The sequence below is a fragment of the Gavia stellata genome, chromosome 1 (genome assembly GCF_030936135.1).
Source record: "Gavia stellata isolate bGavSte3 chromosome 1, bGavSte3.hap2, whole genome shotgun sequence".
Lineage (NCBI taxonomy): Eukaryota > Metazoa > Chordata > Aves > Gaviiformes > Gaviidae > Gavia > Gavia stellata.
The window spans coordinates 1,922,433-1,937,761 of record NC_082594.1 but is presented as its reverse complement, the minus strand read 5'-3'; the positions used below and the strand labels follow the sequence as shown (position 1 = coordinate 1,937,761).

At 52.1% G+C, this 15,329-nt stretch overlaps 2 protein-coding genes across 2 annotated transcripts; one reads left to right on the top strand and one right to left on the bottom strand.

Annotated features, from left to right (window-relative positions):
* The first annotated feature begins 3,587 nt into the window (after window positions 1-3,587).
* MRPL48 (mitochondrial ribosomal protein L48) lies at window positions 3,588-12,605 on the top strand. Its single transcript, XM_059822380.1, has 8 exons — window positions 3,588-3,645; window positions 4,598-4,650; window positions 4,998-5,035; window positions 5,995-6,080; window positions 6,725-6,897; window positions 9,710-9,812; window positions 10,757-10,846; window positions 12,351-12,605. Exons 1-8 carry the CDS (start codon window positions 3,625-3,627, stop codon window positions 12,423-12,425), a joined length of 639 nt encoding a protein of 212 aa, XP_059678363.1. The 5' UTR covers window positions 3,588-3,624; the 3' UTR covers window positions 12,426-12,605.
* A 1,514-nt stretch (window positions 12,606-14,119) lies between these two features.
* Window positions 14,120-15,292, bottom strand: LOC132318351 (cytochrome c oxidase assembly factor 4 homolog, mitochondrial). Its single transcript, XM_059825414.1, has 2 exons — window positions 15,259-15,292; window positions 14,120-14,571 (listed from the first exon to the last, which is right to left on the bottom strand). Exon 2 carries the CDS (start codon window positions 14,557-14,559, stop codon window positions 14,287-14,289), a length of 273 nt encoding a protein of 90 aa, XP_059681397.1. The 5' UTR covers window positions 14,560-14,571; window positions 15,259-15,292; the 3' UTR covers window positions 14,120-14,286.
* Window positions 15,293-15,329: the final 37 nt, after the last annotated feature.

Sequence of the window (15,329 nt, the reverse complement as noted above, 5' to 3'; positions counted from 1 at the left end):
GGAAACACTTCTGTGTTGCCTGCTGAAGAGGTTTCAGCCTGAGGGGCTGGCCGGAGATATGGATGAGGTTTTCAAGATAAAGCAGTTGAAGGACCTGCCTCCGCTCGCTGAATCCGGGGAAGATCATCCCACCGACTCCTGCGGGACTTAGGTGCGGTCCTAAAAAGCACTGCAGAAGGTAGAGGAGGAGACACACACGTCAGAGGTTTTCTTCTAGGGTATATTTAAACGCTTTTTGATTGTTTTTGTTATCGGACAAGTCCGAAAAGAAGTGGAGACTTTCCAGCGCTGGATTTCAACTCTCCTAGGACAGCTTTGCTCCTCCGGACAACACGACAGAGAGCAGATTGAGAAGGGGCAGGGAGCCTGCAACATCCTTCTGCGTAGGTCGCAAACCGCTCGAGCATCACCTCTGCCAGTACTTGTGCTGTGCACTACGCTGGGTCATCGACAGGGCACATCCAGCTATGTGATGGGGAGAGAAATCTGCAGCGAAGCAGAAGAGGATGGATGAAATAACCCCTCTAGCAAAGCCTGGCCCTCTCAGCAGCCGGGGCAACCACAGAGGAAGAAGAGGTCCCTGTTTTTTTAGCTCAATACAGAAAAGGGGTGGTTTGGGTTTCTGCGGCTGAAGGGGAAAGTAACAAAGCAACACCTTTGTTTTTTTTTCTTAATGTCACAACAAGGCAGGCTGTGCTCCTGCAAACAGGGATTCGATTACCTGGCTGTGAAACGATTCATTAGTCAAAGGCAGGGAGAGGACCTGCAGCTGGGAGCTGAAGCCGAGGCACGTTCAGATTGGAAAGAAGGTCCGTTTTTAACAGAGAGGGTGCTCAGCCGCCAGAACAAGCTGCCAAGAGTAGCGCCGTCTCTGTATCCAGGGAAAAATCAAAAGCGGGAGCCTTTATGAGAAAGATGCTTTCATCGAAACAGGAGTGATCTGCTTCCATACAGCTGTAAGTCAGCGGAAATCTATAGGCTGCAATGTGCTGGAAACCGAATTACATGATTTAGCAGTCCCTTTTGGCCTTAAAACGTATCCATCTATGAAAGATGTTGGAGAAACTCCGCAGTGAAGAGATGGACTCGTTTTTCACTGAGGCGTGTAGGACAATGATGGTCATTGGGAGGGGGATTCCTGCAATGTATTTAGCAGTGACTACTGTACCCCAAACTCGATCTGGGGCAATGCTCCCTCCTCAGCCACATTTTATGGGTGACCGAAAGATGAGCCCCATGAGGGGCAGAGGGAATTAGCGGGTGTAGCTCCCCTCCGTGAGCACACAGTGTTTGAGGTCATGGAACAAGGGGTTGTCGTGAGCATGACCTGCTCTTAATTGCGGTGCCAGTCACGGCCTCCCCCCACAAATGAAGAACCAGCCAGTCCCCCTCCAGTCACAGCAACCGCTCCTCAAGCATGGCATTTCCTCCAGGGCTTCAAAGAAGCCCAGCTTTCCTGAAATGGGAGTGCCAGTCTTAACCAGCTCAGACTCCCACAGTGCTCCTTGCTCCAAGCGCCCTGGAGTAATCAAACAAGCGTCATTGCCAGGGTGGCCCTGCCTGGGGCTTGGAGATCAAAGGGCAGTACAATATCCCTTCCACATGAGCAGTTTTGTCATGTGTGGGGGGGAGCGCCACGAAAACACAGCTCAGAGCTGGGAGCCTATGTCCTTGCAAAGTGTGGAGGAGAGAGCAAAGGTGGTGCAGATCTCCTCTGCTTGCTCCATACACCGAGCAGGAGACGGCAAACCGTGTCCTCTCACATTCCTTCTCTCTCCTCCAGGCACCAGATCGCAATGAGGATGAACATCTGGGGTGTCAGGTGTGTGTCGGGAGGTCCAGGCACTCGGAAATGCAGGACAGGGCCTGGCAGGGTGGATCACAGAGCAGGAATCAAATGCACGAGTCTAGTCTGCCACGGCGGAGATTTGCCACATCAATGAACGCAGATGAACTAGAGAGAGAGAGAGAAAGCCCATCATGAGCCCTGACAGCTCCAGCCAAAAGCAATTGGAGCAGCGATCAGTCAGCAGAGCTAGAAATCCTGACCCGAAATCAAGCTGCCAGGCAGCTGCTGCCCAGGATGGACAGCTCTAAGATGGGGGCTCAGGGAAGTGGGCAAGAGTACCTGCCACACAAGAAGGGGGAAACTGGGGCCCAGCAGGAGAGAAAGGAGTGGGGAAGAACCTAGGAGAAATGAAGGTTTGTATTAGAGATGGCCTGGTGAAGGAGGGTGGAAGAGACAGGAGGGGGCTGTTTGCAACAGGATGGGTTTTCCCAAGCCAATTCCAGACTGCCTGGTTTGGGGGGGCACAGGGCCACGCAGCACCCATCTCTTCCCACCCTGGTCTGCCAGGCAGACCCCCTTGCCCACCTCCTCTCCCACTGGGAAACACATGCTGCAAATCAGGGAGGTCCCTGTCAGTCTATCCTTCCTACAGTCTTCCCACTTAAAATTTAGGGTAGTGCCTTCAGACAGCGGCTGGGATCAAAGCGGCGGCGGTAAGGCAGAATTCACTCTGTCCTCAGAGGGAGCAGCCTGCTGCTGAAAGACGAGTTTGTCTTTGCTTCCCCAAGCTGAAAGCGCGCCTGCTGTGAGGCCTGAACACCTCATGCTGACACACTCCCTCATTTTCAAGGCCCACGGCAGCCTGCCAGCACAGACACAGCCGCCCCTGGACCATTACACAGCTGCTGACTACAGGGTAAGGTCCAGCCCTGGCTCTGCAACTGCAAAAAAACTCCCTTTGCAGTGCTTGTGCCAGGTGGCAAGGCCAAACCAGGCAGATTTAGTACCAAATCCTCTGGCCCTGCTTCAGGCCTACACACCAGGCGAGCCCTAGGTGCCCTCACACCCCACAGGGCCTGTCTCCGGGCTGGAGCAGGGCTCCGCTGAGTCCCCGCTGGGTCCCTGCCTCGATCACACAACCACCAGGGACAACGTGAGCTGGCTGAGGGCTCACGACCGCAGATCACCCAGCCCTGAAGCCTGCTCGGCCCTGGGCCGCCCGCCCTCACCACCCCCGGGCGCCCTCCATCCCCGCCCGCCCTCACAGCCCTCCCGCACGGCGCTGACATGGCCGCCGCAAGGCGGGGCCGGGTAGGCCACACTCAAGATGGCCGCCACACCACGCTGGGGCGGGGCCAGACAGACGGCGCTCGGCACAGCCACGTCGCCACGCGGGTGCGATTCCAAGCAGGCCACACTCAACATGGTCGCCGCGCCGTGCCTCGATGGACGTGGCGAAAGACCAATCAGCTTGCGAGGAGGAGGGAGCGAAGGGCGGGCCGCGGCTAGCGGGGTGCGTGGTGCTGGGCGCAGGGTTGGGTGCACCGCGCAGCCGCTGCCACGTCGCGCCGCTCCGTGGGGCGGCCCCGGTGTGTGGGGGGCGGCGGGGAGAAGGTGCCCGCCATTACCGCACCCCTGGGCCCCGCCCACCCCCTCCTTCAGGGAACCGGGGCCCTGCGAGCAGCGGGGGCGGGAGACTTGTCCAAAAATTGTCGTCGTCCCCCCGCGGGAGGCCCCGGTGGGGCGGGAGCCGCGGGGACCCGGGCGGGGGAGCACCGAGGCGCGGCGGGGGGACGCTTTGAGCGACGGACGCGGCTCCGTCCCAGGCGCGGGGAATGAGCGCGGCGCTGCCGAAGGTACCGGCGGGTCGCGACCGGCTGTGGGGGACACCGGGCCCGGCCCCGGGGCAGGACGGGGGGACGACGACGGACAGACGCCCGGCCCCGGGGGAGGAAAGGGGAGGGCCAGGCCTGGTTCTGGGGGCGGGCGGGGCAGGCCCAGCCTCGCTGCTGGGGAGTCTGGGGGGGGCAGACCCGACCCGGCCCTGGGAGTGGACTTGAGGGGGTGTGTGTCGCTTGGGGGGACACAGGCCTGACCCCCAGTTAGTGCCCTGGGTGGCCTACCCCGGTGTACCTGGGCCAGGGGCAGGGACCCCCCATACAGCCCTCCTCAGGCACCCCGGGATCACCCCAGCGACACAGGGGCCATGGCAGCCCCCTGCCCTGTCTCTGTCCTCGGAGACCAGCAGATCCCTGGTCCTCCCTGTCCCTCTGGTCACTCTTTGGGGACATTAGTAATTACCGTCCCCCCCTCCCCATCCCGGCTGACGCGATGCAGCTCCTGCCTGCCAGGGCTGCGCTGACAGCAAAGCTCTTTGCTTCACGCTGCCTTGGTGATGGATGAGCTGCTTTTCCCTCCGTCCGTGTGGAGCTGGAACGAGCACGAGGGTTGTTCAGGCGGCTGTTGTAGCCTGGAGGTGGTGGGATGGTGCGAGGGATGAATATGATCTATAACTGAGAGGAGGAGAGCCTCCTGCCTCAACTTGTTGGATCCCGAAGCAAAGAGAGGGGGTGCAAGAAAAGGTTACCGCAGTCATCATCTTCCTCCTGCTTCATTTCTTTCCTCTGTGTTGCAGCAGTATTCTGGGGGGTGACAGTGGCTGGAGGCTGTGGAGGGATTGGGAGGCTTATTGGTATGTTCAGAGGATCTCAGGTGTTATTTTGGTGGCTGAATTCTGGGAAGCGCTGGTGGAAACTGGCTGAGTATCTGCCATACTGTTTGCATTTTGACCGTGGTGGCTCATTGCAGGTGCTGTGCTTGAAGAAGGGAATGCTGCTAAAGCAGGTGTTTGTGCTCAGCGGGTGAGTGGTCTGAAATCAAACCCAGCAAGTAAAACACAGTACAAGGCATTAAAAAGACTCGACCACTTCTACTGACAGTATCAGAAAACATACATGACAAAAAAAAAAAAAAAAAGTACTTTCTGCCAAGGAAAGTCTTTTAATTGTGGAGGGAGGACTTTCAGCTGATATGTGGGAGCTGAAAGGGCTGTAGGATGTGAAGAAGAGAAGGTCTGTTTGCTAATGGGATCTGTCAGTGTCTGAGGGACGTGGGGTGTGGGCCTTTGTTCAAGGAGATTGGTCGGATATGTTGTATTTCCACAGGTGGGTGAAATCAGAGCTTTTAACAATTATCTTGCTTCCTACAGAGCAGCAATACTCAGAGAAAGCCGTCTGTGTGCTGCAGGTAAGGCCTCTTATTACTCTAACGCAAGGCAAAACTTCATTTACTCAAAATGGATATTACACATTTCAGCATTTATGTCTCCTTTTTTTTTTTTTAGCCAATTTTGGGCAGGTTAAATAACCCGAGTGGGTGCTTTTCCACTTCCATACCTTTTTTCTAACCTTTTCTTCTGTTTCCCGGTTCTTGGCTGAGCAGGTACTTATAGTTGTGGTGTTATGCTGTGGAGTGACACCAGCCAGATGCCATTCACTATATTAATGTCCAGGAACTGACTTCCACCCCTGTGAGGTCCCACTTTAACATTTATTGAGCTGGTGAAGTCCACTGTTGCAATTTAAAATAGAATTTTATTTTGATGTGGAGGCAAAGTATAACTCAGTGGCTTAGGTCCGTGGTGTTCAGTTTCTCTTTGCTCTTCTGAGCTTCATTTATTAAAACGAGAGTTATTGAGGGTTTCATTTTACCCTGGAGAAGGAAGTATAAATAAAAGCCGGTGCCGTTTTGATTTGGCTTCCTAGCGCATGAATATTTGAACAGGGCTGGATTTAAAACTAAGTGGGGCTCAGATCCATCGTAGTAGCGTCACTGCTCTCACCTAAGAGGAGACAGATGTAAGATTTTGTCAGTATCCACACCATCCACTGGTGCTGATAAATCTTTTTTTTGTTTGCCTGAGAATTCACCTGGGAAATGAATCACCTTTAATCTCTTCTTCCCTTCTTAGTTGCTCACCGTAACCGACTGTGAATTGTAACAGGCTTGCTGTGATGCACAGGCTGCCTGCGTGGGGCAGGGATCGGTCAAAGCCTTAGCCTGCCTTTGCCGTCCGTCAAAGAACCAAGGACAAGTTCTTGCCCCCAGTGTGGATTTTGGGCTCTCAAAGCACCTGTGTATGTTTGTTAAAAGAAGGGCTGTCTGCTGTTCAGCTGGAAACGTGTTTGCTCTGCTTTGGTTTTAAGGTGATGCACTTGTGAGCTGCCACAGACACTACAAATCCCGTCCTACGCATGGTATTGGGAGGTTTAAATACCTGCTCCCAAAGGAGGTAGGCATAAGAACTCCCCTACTGTGCTTGCTGCCCCATCTTTTTACACTCTGATTTAAATGTTGGTGTTATGAATTCCATGGCTGATGAACCATCATCCAATACTGGTGAACCAAAAGGAATAATGTAATGGTTTATTGCTACTTTTCTCGGTGGACAGCGTTACGTTACATGAAGTACCCACAGAATATTGTGAGCAGGTCTTATTTGCGCTTAAACTTTTTACATTCCCTGAAATTTGGAAAGATGACAATTTTTGTGGAAGGAGGAAACAATAACTCATCTAGACAGCTGCCTCGAAGGCAGGAACTGAAACAAAAAGCAGTTTGTTTTCTACTCCTTGGTTTCTTCTGGAAGAAATTAATCATGGTATGCACGTATTTTCTGTGTGACTTCTGTGGTGCTGCCATCCAAGAACTGAACTGCTCAACTTGAGAACATCTGTTAAGATAATGTCATCCCAGTTTTGTAGTCGGGGAAAATGAGCACAGATGGGCTGTGATATGTTTGACATAGTTCAGCAAACCTTTGCCAGAGGAGAGCACCCTAGCATGGTCTCCTGCGTGGGCAAGAGTTACTGGTTTTTATTTCCAGCTTAGTTCAAAACAAATATGCTTTCTATTTATTTTTTTTTTTAAATACAGGCTCCAAAGAAGAGAAAGGATAAAGTACAGATGAAAGAGATAAATGTTGGGACCGAATATGAGTATGGAGATGTCAACATCCAGATGACTTCCTATGATATGTGTCTCGTGGAAAATTTTGCTCAGTATGTCCATAAACTCTGCAACCGACTCTCCATCAAAGTGAATGAAAGGTATGAGGTATACTGCTCTGTGTTTGTCATCCCTTGCAATCACGTTGCGTTAGGCCACATGAGGCTCATAGATGATGATGCCTTGCGGACAAGAGCCCAGTCTAATTTCTGATAGATTCCCACATGTAAATCCAAATCTTCTGTCATCTGCCTGGTGTTCTCTTTCTGTGTGTCTATACAGTTTTGGATGCTTTATTCATATAAGGAGTTGTTCAGGCACTAACTAAGCAGATCTCAAGGGAAAAATAGCTGTTGCTTTTCATTCCTTTGTCTACCTGGACTTTAGTAAAACCTTCGACACTGTCTCCCACAGTATTCTCCTGGAGAAGCTGGCGAATCGTGGCTCAGACAGGTGCACTCTTCGCTGGGTAAAAAACTGGCTGGACGGCCGAGCCCAGAGAGTCGTGGTGAATGGAGCGAAATCCAGTTGGCGGCCGGTCACAAGCGGAGTCCCCCAGGGCTCAGTTTTGGGACTGGTCTTGTTAATAACTTAATACCTTTATTGATGATCTGGACGAGGGGATCGAGTGCTCCCTCAGCAAGTTTGCAGATGACACCAAGTTGGGTGGGAGTGTTGATCTGCCGGAGGGTCGGAAGGCTCTGCAGAGGGATCTGGACAGGCTGGATTGATGGGCCTAGGCTAATTGTATGAGGTTCAACAAGGCCAAGTGCCGGGTTCTGCACTTGGGTCACAACAACCCCGCGCAATGCTACAGGCTTGGGGACGAGTGGCTGGAAAGCTCCCCTGCAGAAAAGGACCTGGGGGTGTTGGTCGACAGCCGGCTGAAGATGAGCCAGCAGTGTGCCCAGGTGGCCAAGAAGGCCACCGGCATCCTGGCCTGTATCAGAAATGGTGTGGCCAGCGGGAGTAGGGAGGGGATCGTGCCCCTGTACTCGGTGCTGGTGAGGCCGCACCTCGAATGCTGTATTCAGTTTTGGGCCTCTCACTACAAGAAGGACCTTGAGGTGCTGGAGCGTGTCCAGAGAAGGGCGACGGAGCTGGTGAGGGGTCTGGAGCACAAGTCTGATGAGGAGCGGCTGAGGGAGCTGGGGTTGTTCAGTCTGGAGAAGAGGAGGCTGAGGGGAGACCTCATCGCTCTCTACAACTGCCTGAAAGGGGGTTGTGGTGAGGTGGGTGTTGGTCTCTTCTCCCAAGTGACTAGTGACAGGGCAAGAGGAAATGGCCTCAAGTTGCGCCAGGGGAGGTTCAGGCTGGATATTAGGAGAAATGTCTTTCCTGAGAGAGTGGTGAAGCACTGGAACAGGCTGCCCAGGGAGGTGGTGGAGTCACCATCCCTGGAGGTGTTCAAGGAACGTGTGGACATGGCACTGCGGGACATGGTTTAGTGGGCATAGTGGGGTTGGGTTGGTGGTTGGACTTGATGATCTTACAGGTCTTTTCCAACCGTTGTGATTCTGTGAAAAAGGCTTAAGCCTGTGGATGCTGAGCCCATGAATGTAGGCTTAAGATTTGCTGACTTTTGCTGCTGTTTTTTCTTTATAGTGTTTCATCCAGGCTCTTTCCGCTGTGCGTATATTGTGGAGTAAGCAAGTGGTGCTGAATATACAAACTAGAAGGAGCTTGGGAACCCCCTGAAGCTTGTGGGAAAGCTACCCGCTACTTTACTTTAGTAGTAGAGGATGCTTCAGTTGCACACTAGATCTCCGAAGCTCTGGTGTACCCCGATAGCAGCTTTGCTGGTTTGAACAAGTCTGAGGAACGTGCTAGAGCTCCTCGGTGCCTGCGGTGCACCTGAGGAGCCGTAGTCACTGGGAGAAGCACTGTGTTGCAGTAGGGAAATAAAAACACTTAGTGGTGATTATCTGAAATGTGTATCTTTAACTGTACCTCTCAGTATAAACACTGGTTCCTGCTCATGCCAACTACACCTATCAAAAATCATTTTCTTTATGTTCGTCCACTTTGCTGAACTGTCAGTCATAGATCTGAAATCCTGTGCCCACAGATCAGTCGCTTGTAGTCTCTCCATGATGTCTTTAGCACCAAACAGAACTAAAAACTGACACATGGGTGACTGATCGGCGTTTGTTCTGAGAAGGATACCCAGCGACTCTAAGAAATTACAATTCTGTCAGGAGCAATGCGCTGGAAAGCATTCGCAGAGAAATCCCACAGCCTGAGACTGTTGATAACATTTTTAGTGTAAAGCGTTATTACCTTGTATCATACTTGTGCCCTCTGAGGTTGGATGTGGTGTGCAGAGTTCAGTATGTACAGAAAGAAATTATTTGCCCTTTAAGAGCAACATTTGTAAGGTAAAACACGGGCAGTAGGCTGTAGCCTGCTGTTATTGGTGCTCTGTGAATGGAGATGGGGAGGCTGAGGTCTCTGGAGTAACGCTAACCGGCGAGCAGAATCTGATCCAGTGCCTCATCATACTCCTGTAAAATTCAGAGGTGAAAACAATGTCTTTTGAGTGGGGTGTTCCAGCAGTGGTTTTTAGCTCTGTTCCTGATGAGAACAGATAGACTATTACAAAATATGTCAGAACTGTTGGTTTAAAGCTCTCCTTCAACTATAGAGAAATTAAAAGTTCTCTTCTCAGGCTGGTGTTTGTAGCTGGAACAGGTTTTTGCTGGCAGTAGTGCTGCAAGCTTCTCCCTTATCTCTTTCCAGTAAAACACCCGGCTTCTGCCAGTGCTTGATTTGCAAGATACATTGTCTGCATAATTAATTTCTCATGAAAAGTTAATCTCCTTCCACATTCTCTGCTGCTGAAGTTGATTCATTCCTGTAAAGTAGTGCGAATCTATCCTCCCTGTCCTAAGCACTGACCTGTGGTTCCTGCAGCTACGCGATGCCCACCAAAACCAACGAAGTGCTGTTCTTGGAAGAGCGAGGTTCCAAAATGCAGCTGGATGCAGTCCTTACTACCCATCAGAGGGTTGTCCAGGTATGAGCTGGCGTTTGCTGATAGCGCTGTGGCTCTTGTGCAGCACCTCCTTTCTCAGGCTCTCAAAACCCCTTGACAACTGGAGTTAAGTCCCTTGAACAAACGAAAGACGTAATTTGTGTGTAAATTGAAGCATAAAGAAGTCTAATTTGATTTCTTGCTAAAGGTTGCTCACAAAGTAGAAGCAGAGGAGGGGTTCCTGGATTATGTATTTCAGCCAGAAGATGTATTATCTATTTTATGCAGAATACTTGATACAAGGGGTGGAAAAGTCATGTTTAAGGATGAATGATTGGACAAACTGGATGAAATTTAAAAATACTATTAGCATCAGGGCCAGCTTCAAAGGTGTAAAACTGATTGAGGTAAATACGTATTTCTCCTAAGTGACTTTTCCCTATTTCATAGTGTGTTCCCTTGCTATATGCTAAACCTCTACTGAATTACGTTTTAAACCTAGAGGTAGACTTTTTCCACTGGAGAGAGCTGATGTGCGGTTAATGCTGGGGCTTGCAGGTTTGCCGTAGCAGCCTTTGTGTGAGAGTCTCACGTAAATTAAGATCTTCATGCGTGGTTAAGTCTCATTACGTGCAGGAGAGCATGCAGGCAGGGACGGGAAGCAGAGTGTGAGGAACGTGTGGACGAGGCACTGCGGGACATGGTTTAAGGGGCATGGTGGTGTTAGTTGATGGTTGGACTTGATGATCTTACAGGTCATTTCCAACCTTAGTGATTCTGTGATTCATAGAGAAGAGCAGAAATGAGAACTTTGGGATGTGCTGTATGCGAGAGGTGTGCACACGAAGCACAGAGTGCTTCTCTAATGAAGCGGTTGACTGCCACAGGCTTATACTGAAATGGACTCTCTTTCTGTGCCGTTAGTATAACGAGTCCATTTTGTATGTGGTTTTCTGCTCCTGCAGCACTTTTATTTCTTCTTTCAGATCAGCGGTTTAAGTTCAACGTTTGCTCCCATATTCTTGGAAATTATTCAGAGTAATCAGCCTGAAGGGGTCCACCTGTTAGTGAAAGAGGTATGTTTAATTTTACCAGTGCCTTTGCATTTAGGAAGCAGATATGACGTGTGACATGAATTTGCTTTGAAAATACAGACTTGGTCCTGAGTCTCCTGTTTACTTGAGACTTACGGATACTCAGGATCTCCCAGAACCAGGCCCTCATTTGGTCTATGAAAAACCATTACCTCTAATTCTTGATGAGTGTTTCATTTTCCATTTAGCCTCCTATAACTAGTGCCACACAAGGTACCTTCCCAGCCAGTCCTATAGATCTGTAGGAGATGGCAGGTTGCAAGTTGCTTGCCTTTGCTGCCTCAGATTCCCTGCGACTCGGGAGGGAATGCTTTCCTTCAGCAGTGCTTCACCGCCTCTCCTTATCTGGGAATCACCAGGAACTTACTTCCTGAAGCAGTTGGTAGCAAAGCTGAGACTGGAAACCCAAATGCTGTGCCCTGTTTTGATGGAATTTGCTCTGTGAGGGGTTCAGCTTGTTTTCTCCAGAAAGGCCCAACAGTTCTCTCAGCACTGAGGACTTCAGGACAGAACTCTGCTCACTGGTGGATCAGGCATAAGGAGATATTTAAACTTCTGTCATTTTACATTCAGACAAAACAGTCCCAGGAAGCCCTATTTATTCAGGGACAAAAGATTTTTGCACCTTGAAAGGGAATGCAATGCAGTAAACTCAAATATGAAAACACAGCTGGCTGCTTAAGTGGCCTTTGAGGAAGGTTTAGTTATCTCCAGCTCTGCAAAACCAGAAGGAATACGGGAGAAGGTCTCCTGAGTCCAGTAATCTCTGCTTTGGTCACAGTCCCGTCTCTGCCTTAGGGCTGCCATTTCTTTTTTTGTTTTAACTTTGGCTGATGGCTTTGTCTCTGGAGGGAGAACTGTGACATTGTGCCATTTGCAAAGTCATTGCAGTCTGATGCAGGAAGCGCAGGGGAGAGACCCAAGCTGGCTTGATACGACTGGCAGCGCTGAAGAGAGGTTAAAGCTTTGGGAAGCTCTTGCTAAGTTCTGGAGAAAGTGGCAGGTATCCTCAAGAAAGTAGATGCCACAGTGATAGGCAGTGGCAGAGTTCGGGATGTTCAGTTGACTTCTTGAGCACAATACCACTGCTCACTCTTCCGAAAGCAGTTAGCCAGGTGAGGAGGAGCCTACAAGGCTGAATTTTGGAGCCTGTGCAGTGACCGAGCGTGTCTGTGGCTGCTTTCTGCCCTCTGTGTTTTACCCCAGCAGCTGCTCCTGTTGGAGGCTGGATATGAGAGAGGAGGCTTAGAGCTCTGCCACCAGCTTCCAGATTGAGCTGCCCGCGAGATCCAAGCCTGCAGTGACTTCCGAGCCTGCAGTGACTTTCCACTGGGACTTCCCATTCCCTGCGCTCGGTGGACACTTAAATCTTTTGTTTTTCTACTCTCAAGTGGTTGTCTTTGGGAGTGGGTTTGTCTTGATTTCAAAAAGTACTCAAGAGGTGATTCTGATTTGCTTCGGGTTTTTTTTTTGCCTCCCTCCACAGCACACAGAAGCTGACTTCAAGAGCCGATTGAAGTCTAGACCAGAACTTGAAGAGCTGCTAGCGCAGATGAACTGAGATGAGGAAGAACGCTCCATCCATTTCAGAGCCACCCACGGGAGAGTGAGGCTTCTCCTCCATGGCTGCTCAAGCCTCTGGAAGGCAACTTCACGAGCACTGTGCTGATAATTTGGTGAATTGGAAGAAATTTCCACTGTTGTCAAGCAGCTTGTCTTAATAAAGCCAAATACACATGTTTATCTGACTGATTTGTACACTGGGTGAAGGGAGTCCACAATGAAATGTGGCTTTTCTCAGTTCTTCCCCTTTTTTTTCTCCCTGTAGGGGATTTCTGCAAGTTAATAATGCTGTACTGCAACTCTCCCAGATACTACCGATGTGGAAGTGACCGTCCTGCTCCTTTCTTCAGCTGAAGGCTGGAGCGATGCGTTATTCTGGTAGAGCTGCTTAAATCAGAGCTTCGCCAACACGAATGGAGCCTTGGAGCCCTGGGAGGGTTGGGGATGATCGTTCCCAAACAGCTGAACAACCGCTGCTTGACAGAAAAAAAGCCTCGGAGGGCAGAGGCAGGGAGGTTGGAGCTCTGTGTCAGGCTGTGTATGCAAAGTTTCTCCTTAATATCTGATTTGCCTTTCCAAGCCATAAAGGATAAACTTTCCCCTGGATCCCTGAAGTCAATCTACTTTTTACAGGAGCCGTTTGGAAAGGGAGAAGTTACTTGTGCCTTGAAAGGACAAATTCCAGGAGTGCAAAGCGGTTTGGGGAATTTCCCAGGATGGTGCCAGATGCTTTTCCTAGGATTGCTGCTTTTCTCGAGGGATGCAGGACTGAATTTGGCCGGGCTGCTCAGCTGCTTACCGCCATCCTGCAAAACCCAGAGCTCACAGGAGCTGGAGCTTTTGGGTGCGCACACGGGCGCTAGATTGAACGCATCGTGGCACCTGGGTTTTTGCTCAAATCCTTGTTCTTTCAAATTCTGAGATGGGGTGCACGCGGCTGTTTTTATTTAGGCTGGAGCTGAGATGACACCTGATCACGCCATCCTAGTGGGAAGTATGTTATAAACAAGTTTGAGCCCTGTTTTGAAGGGTGCTAAGAGGAGGTTCTGTTCCTGCCCAAAACCTGGTTGGTTTGGGGTTTTTTTTTCCCCCTTTCTAAGCACCAGCTCTTTAAAAGAGGGAAAATAACTCAGGAGCACTCTCCCCCAAACAGGGGGTTGCTGGATATTCACTTGTGGTCCCACACTGGTGATTTTTGGCCGGCAGCACCAAAACCCAGCCCTTCACCAGCCCCTGCACCCACCTCCCTAGGAGACAGCCTAGAAAGCTCCCCTGGCCAAAGCCATGGGTGCCCTTCCCTTTCCAGCCCAGAAAAAGCAATTTTATTTTTGTTTTCATAATTTATTTGCTAGGAGGTGGCATTCAGCTGAGCATCCTGCCTCACAAGAGGCCCTTTCCCCCCCACCCCTATGTAACGCTCCTGGGTCTTTCCAGGAAATAAATCCCCCCCCAAATCCTGTCCTGTGGGACATGAGGTTACTACTGCTGGGAAAAGCCTCGGGACAGCGCAGGGACGGACATGGAGTGGAAATCCACGGCAGGGCTGTTGCACACAGCCTGGGGGCCATGAACGTTCCCAGTTTGGGACATTTTGGGCTGGAAATTCCCCTCCGGTCCCACAACCATCCCCTCCAAGTTCCTGGTTATCCCCAGCAGCACAGACGGAGATGAGCACTTCAGGCAGGATGACGAATGCTACCGGATTTAATTTCCCAACAACATAGCGTGGATTTACCAGCACATCCATCTGCTTGAATAAAAAATAACACAAAAAAGGGTCAAATGGCGCAGCCGCCCCGTTCCTGGGGTGCCGACTGTGGGCTGGCCAGCGGTGCCGGGAGCAGGGGTGCCCGGTGATTTCAGTCCCTGGCAGGCGAGTTGTGGGCTTGGCGCGAGCCGGACTCCCGGCGCAGCTCCTCGGCACGCTGCCGCCGGGCCATGCACTCGCCGAAAGCCCGGACCTGGGGTTGGCAGTGCCGCCAGTCCTGCTGCGCCGCCATGCACTCCTGCAGCTCTCGGTGCTGCGCCGCGCAGCCCGTCCGCGAGATCATGGCGTCCACAGGGTCCTCGGCCTCCTCATCCTCATCTTCCGCCAACGACGGACGGCTCCTGGCGTGTCCGGGCCTCGCCATCGCTGAGCTGGGCTGGAGGGAGGTGGCAGGTGTCAGGGTGCTGCTTTCCCCTCGAAAGCCCTGCCTGGGTCACTGCCCCCTTTTTTGGGGGCACCCCCCGGCTGCCCAGCACCCCCACACCTCCATGGGTGCTCAGCACCCTCTGCACCCCCCTCCCACACTTACATGGGTGTCCAACACCCCTCCATGGGTGCCCCTATATGCTCCATGCCCCCCCAGGAGGAGCTCGGCACCCCCCGCCCCGTGCAGCCCCACACATCCATGGGTGCCCGGCACCCCACGTTCACCTTACCCCCACCCATGGGTGTCCAGCACCCATGGGTGCTCAGCACCCCCATGCACCCCCCCAGGGGTGCTCAGCACCTTCCCCCATGCACCTTCCCCCCACCCATGGGTGCCCAGCACTCTCCCCAGCCCATACCTGCCCATCCCCCCACCCCCCCATGGGTACTCAGCACCTCCCCCACAAATCTCACCCCCACCCATGGGTGCCTGGCACCCTTCCCAACCCCCACCTGCCCACCTCCCCCCCCTCCATGGGTGTCCATCCCCCTCAATGGGTGCCGGCATCCTCCATGCCCCTCCCATGGGTGCTCAGCACCTCCCCCACGCATCTCACCCCCACCCATGGGTGCTCTGCACCCTCCATACCCTCCGATGCCGTACGCCCCCCCCCCATGGCCTCCAGCCCCCCCGTACCAGTCCCGCAGCGCAGCGCGGCCCCTTTAAGCCTCGCGTCAGGGATGGCACTGCCGGGGCGGGGCGCGGCG

What these genes read in the sequence shown, in the direction of transcription:
- LOC132318351 (XM_059825414.1), bottom strand. Translation starts at nt 14,559, where the DNA reads ATGGCGAGGCCCGGACACGCCAGGAGCCGTCCGTCGTTGGCGGAAGAT.
- MRPL48 (XM_059822380.1), top strand. Translation starts at nt 3,625, where the DNA reads ATGAGCGCGGCGCTGCCGAAG. An exon ending in TGAGCGCGGCGCTGCCGAAG is followed by an intron (nt 3,646 to 4,597) that starts GTACCGGCGGGT and finishes GGCTCATTGCAG; the next exon opens with GTGCTGTGCTTGAAGAAGGG. An exon ending in CCCATCAGAGGGTTGTCCAG is followed by an intron (nt 9,813 to 10,756) that starts GTATGAGCTGGC and finishes TTCTTCTTTCAG; the next exon opens with ATCAGCGGTTTAAGTTCAAC.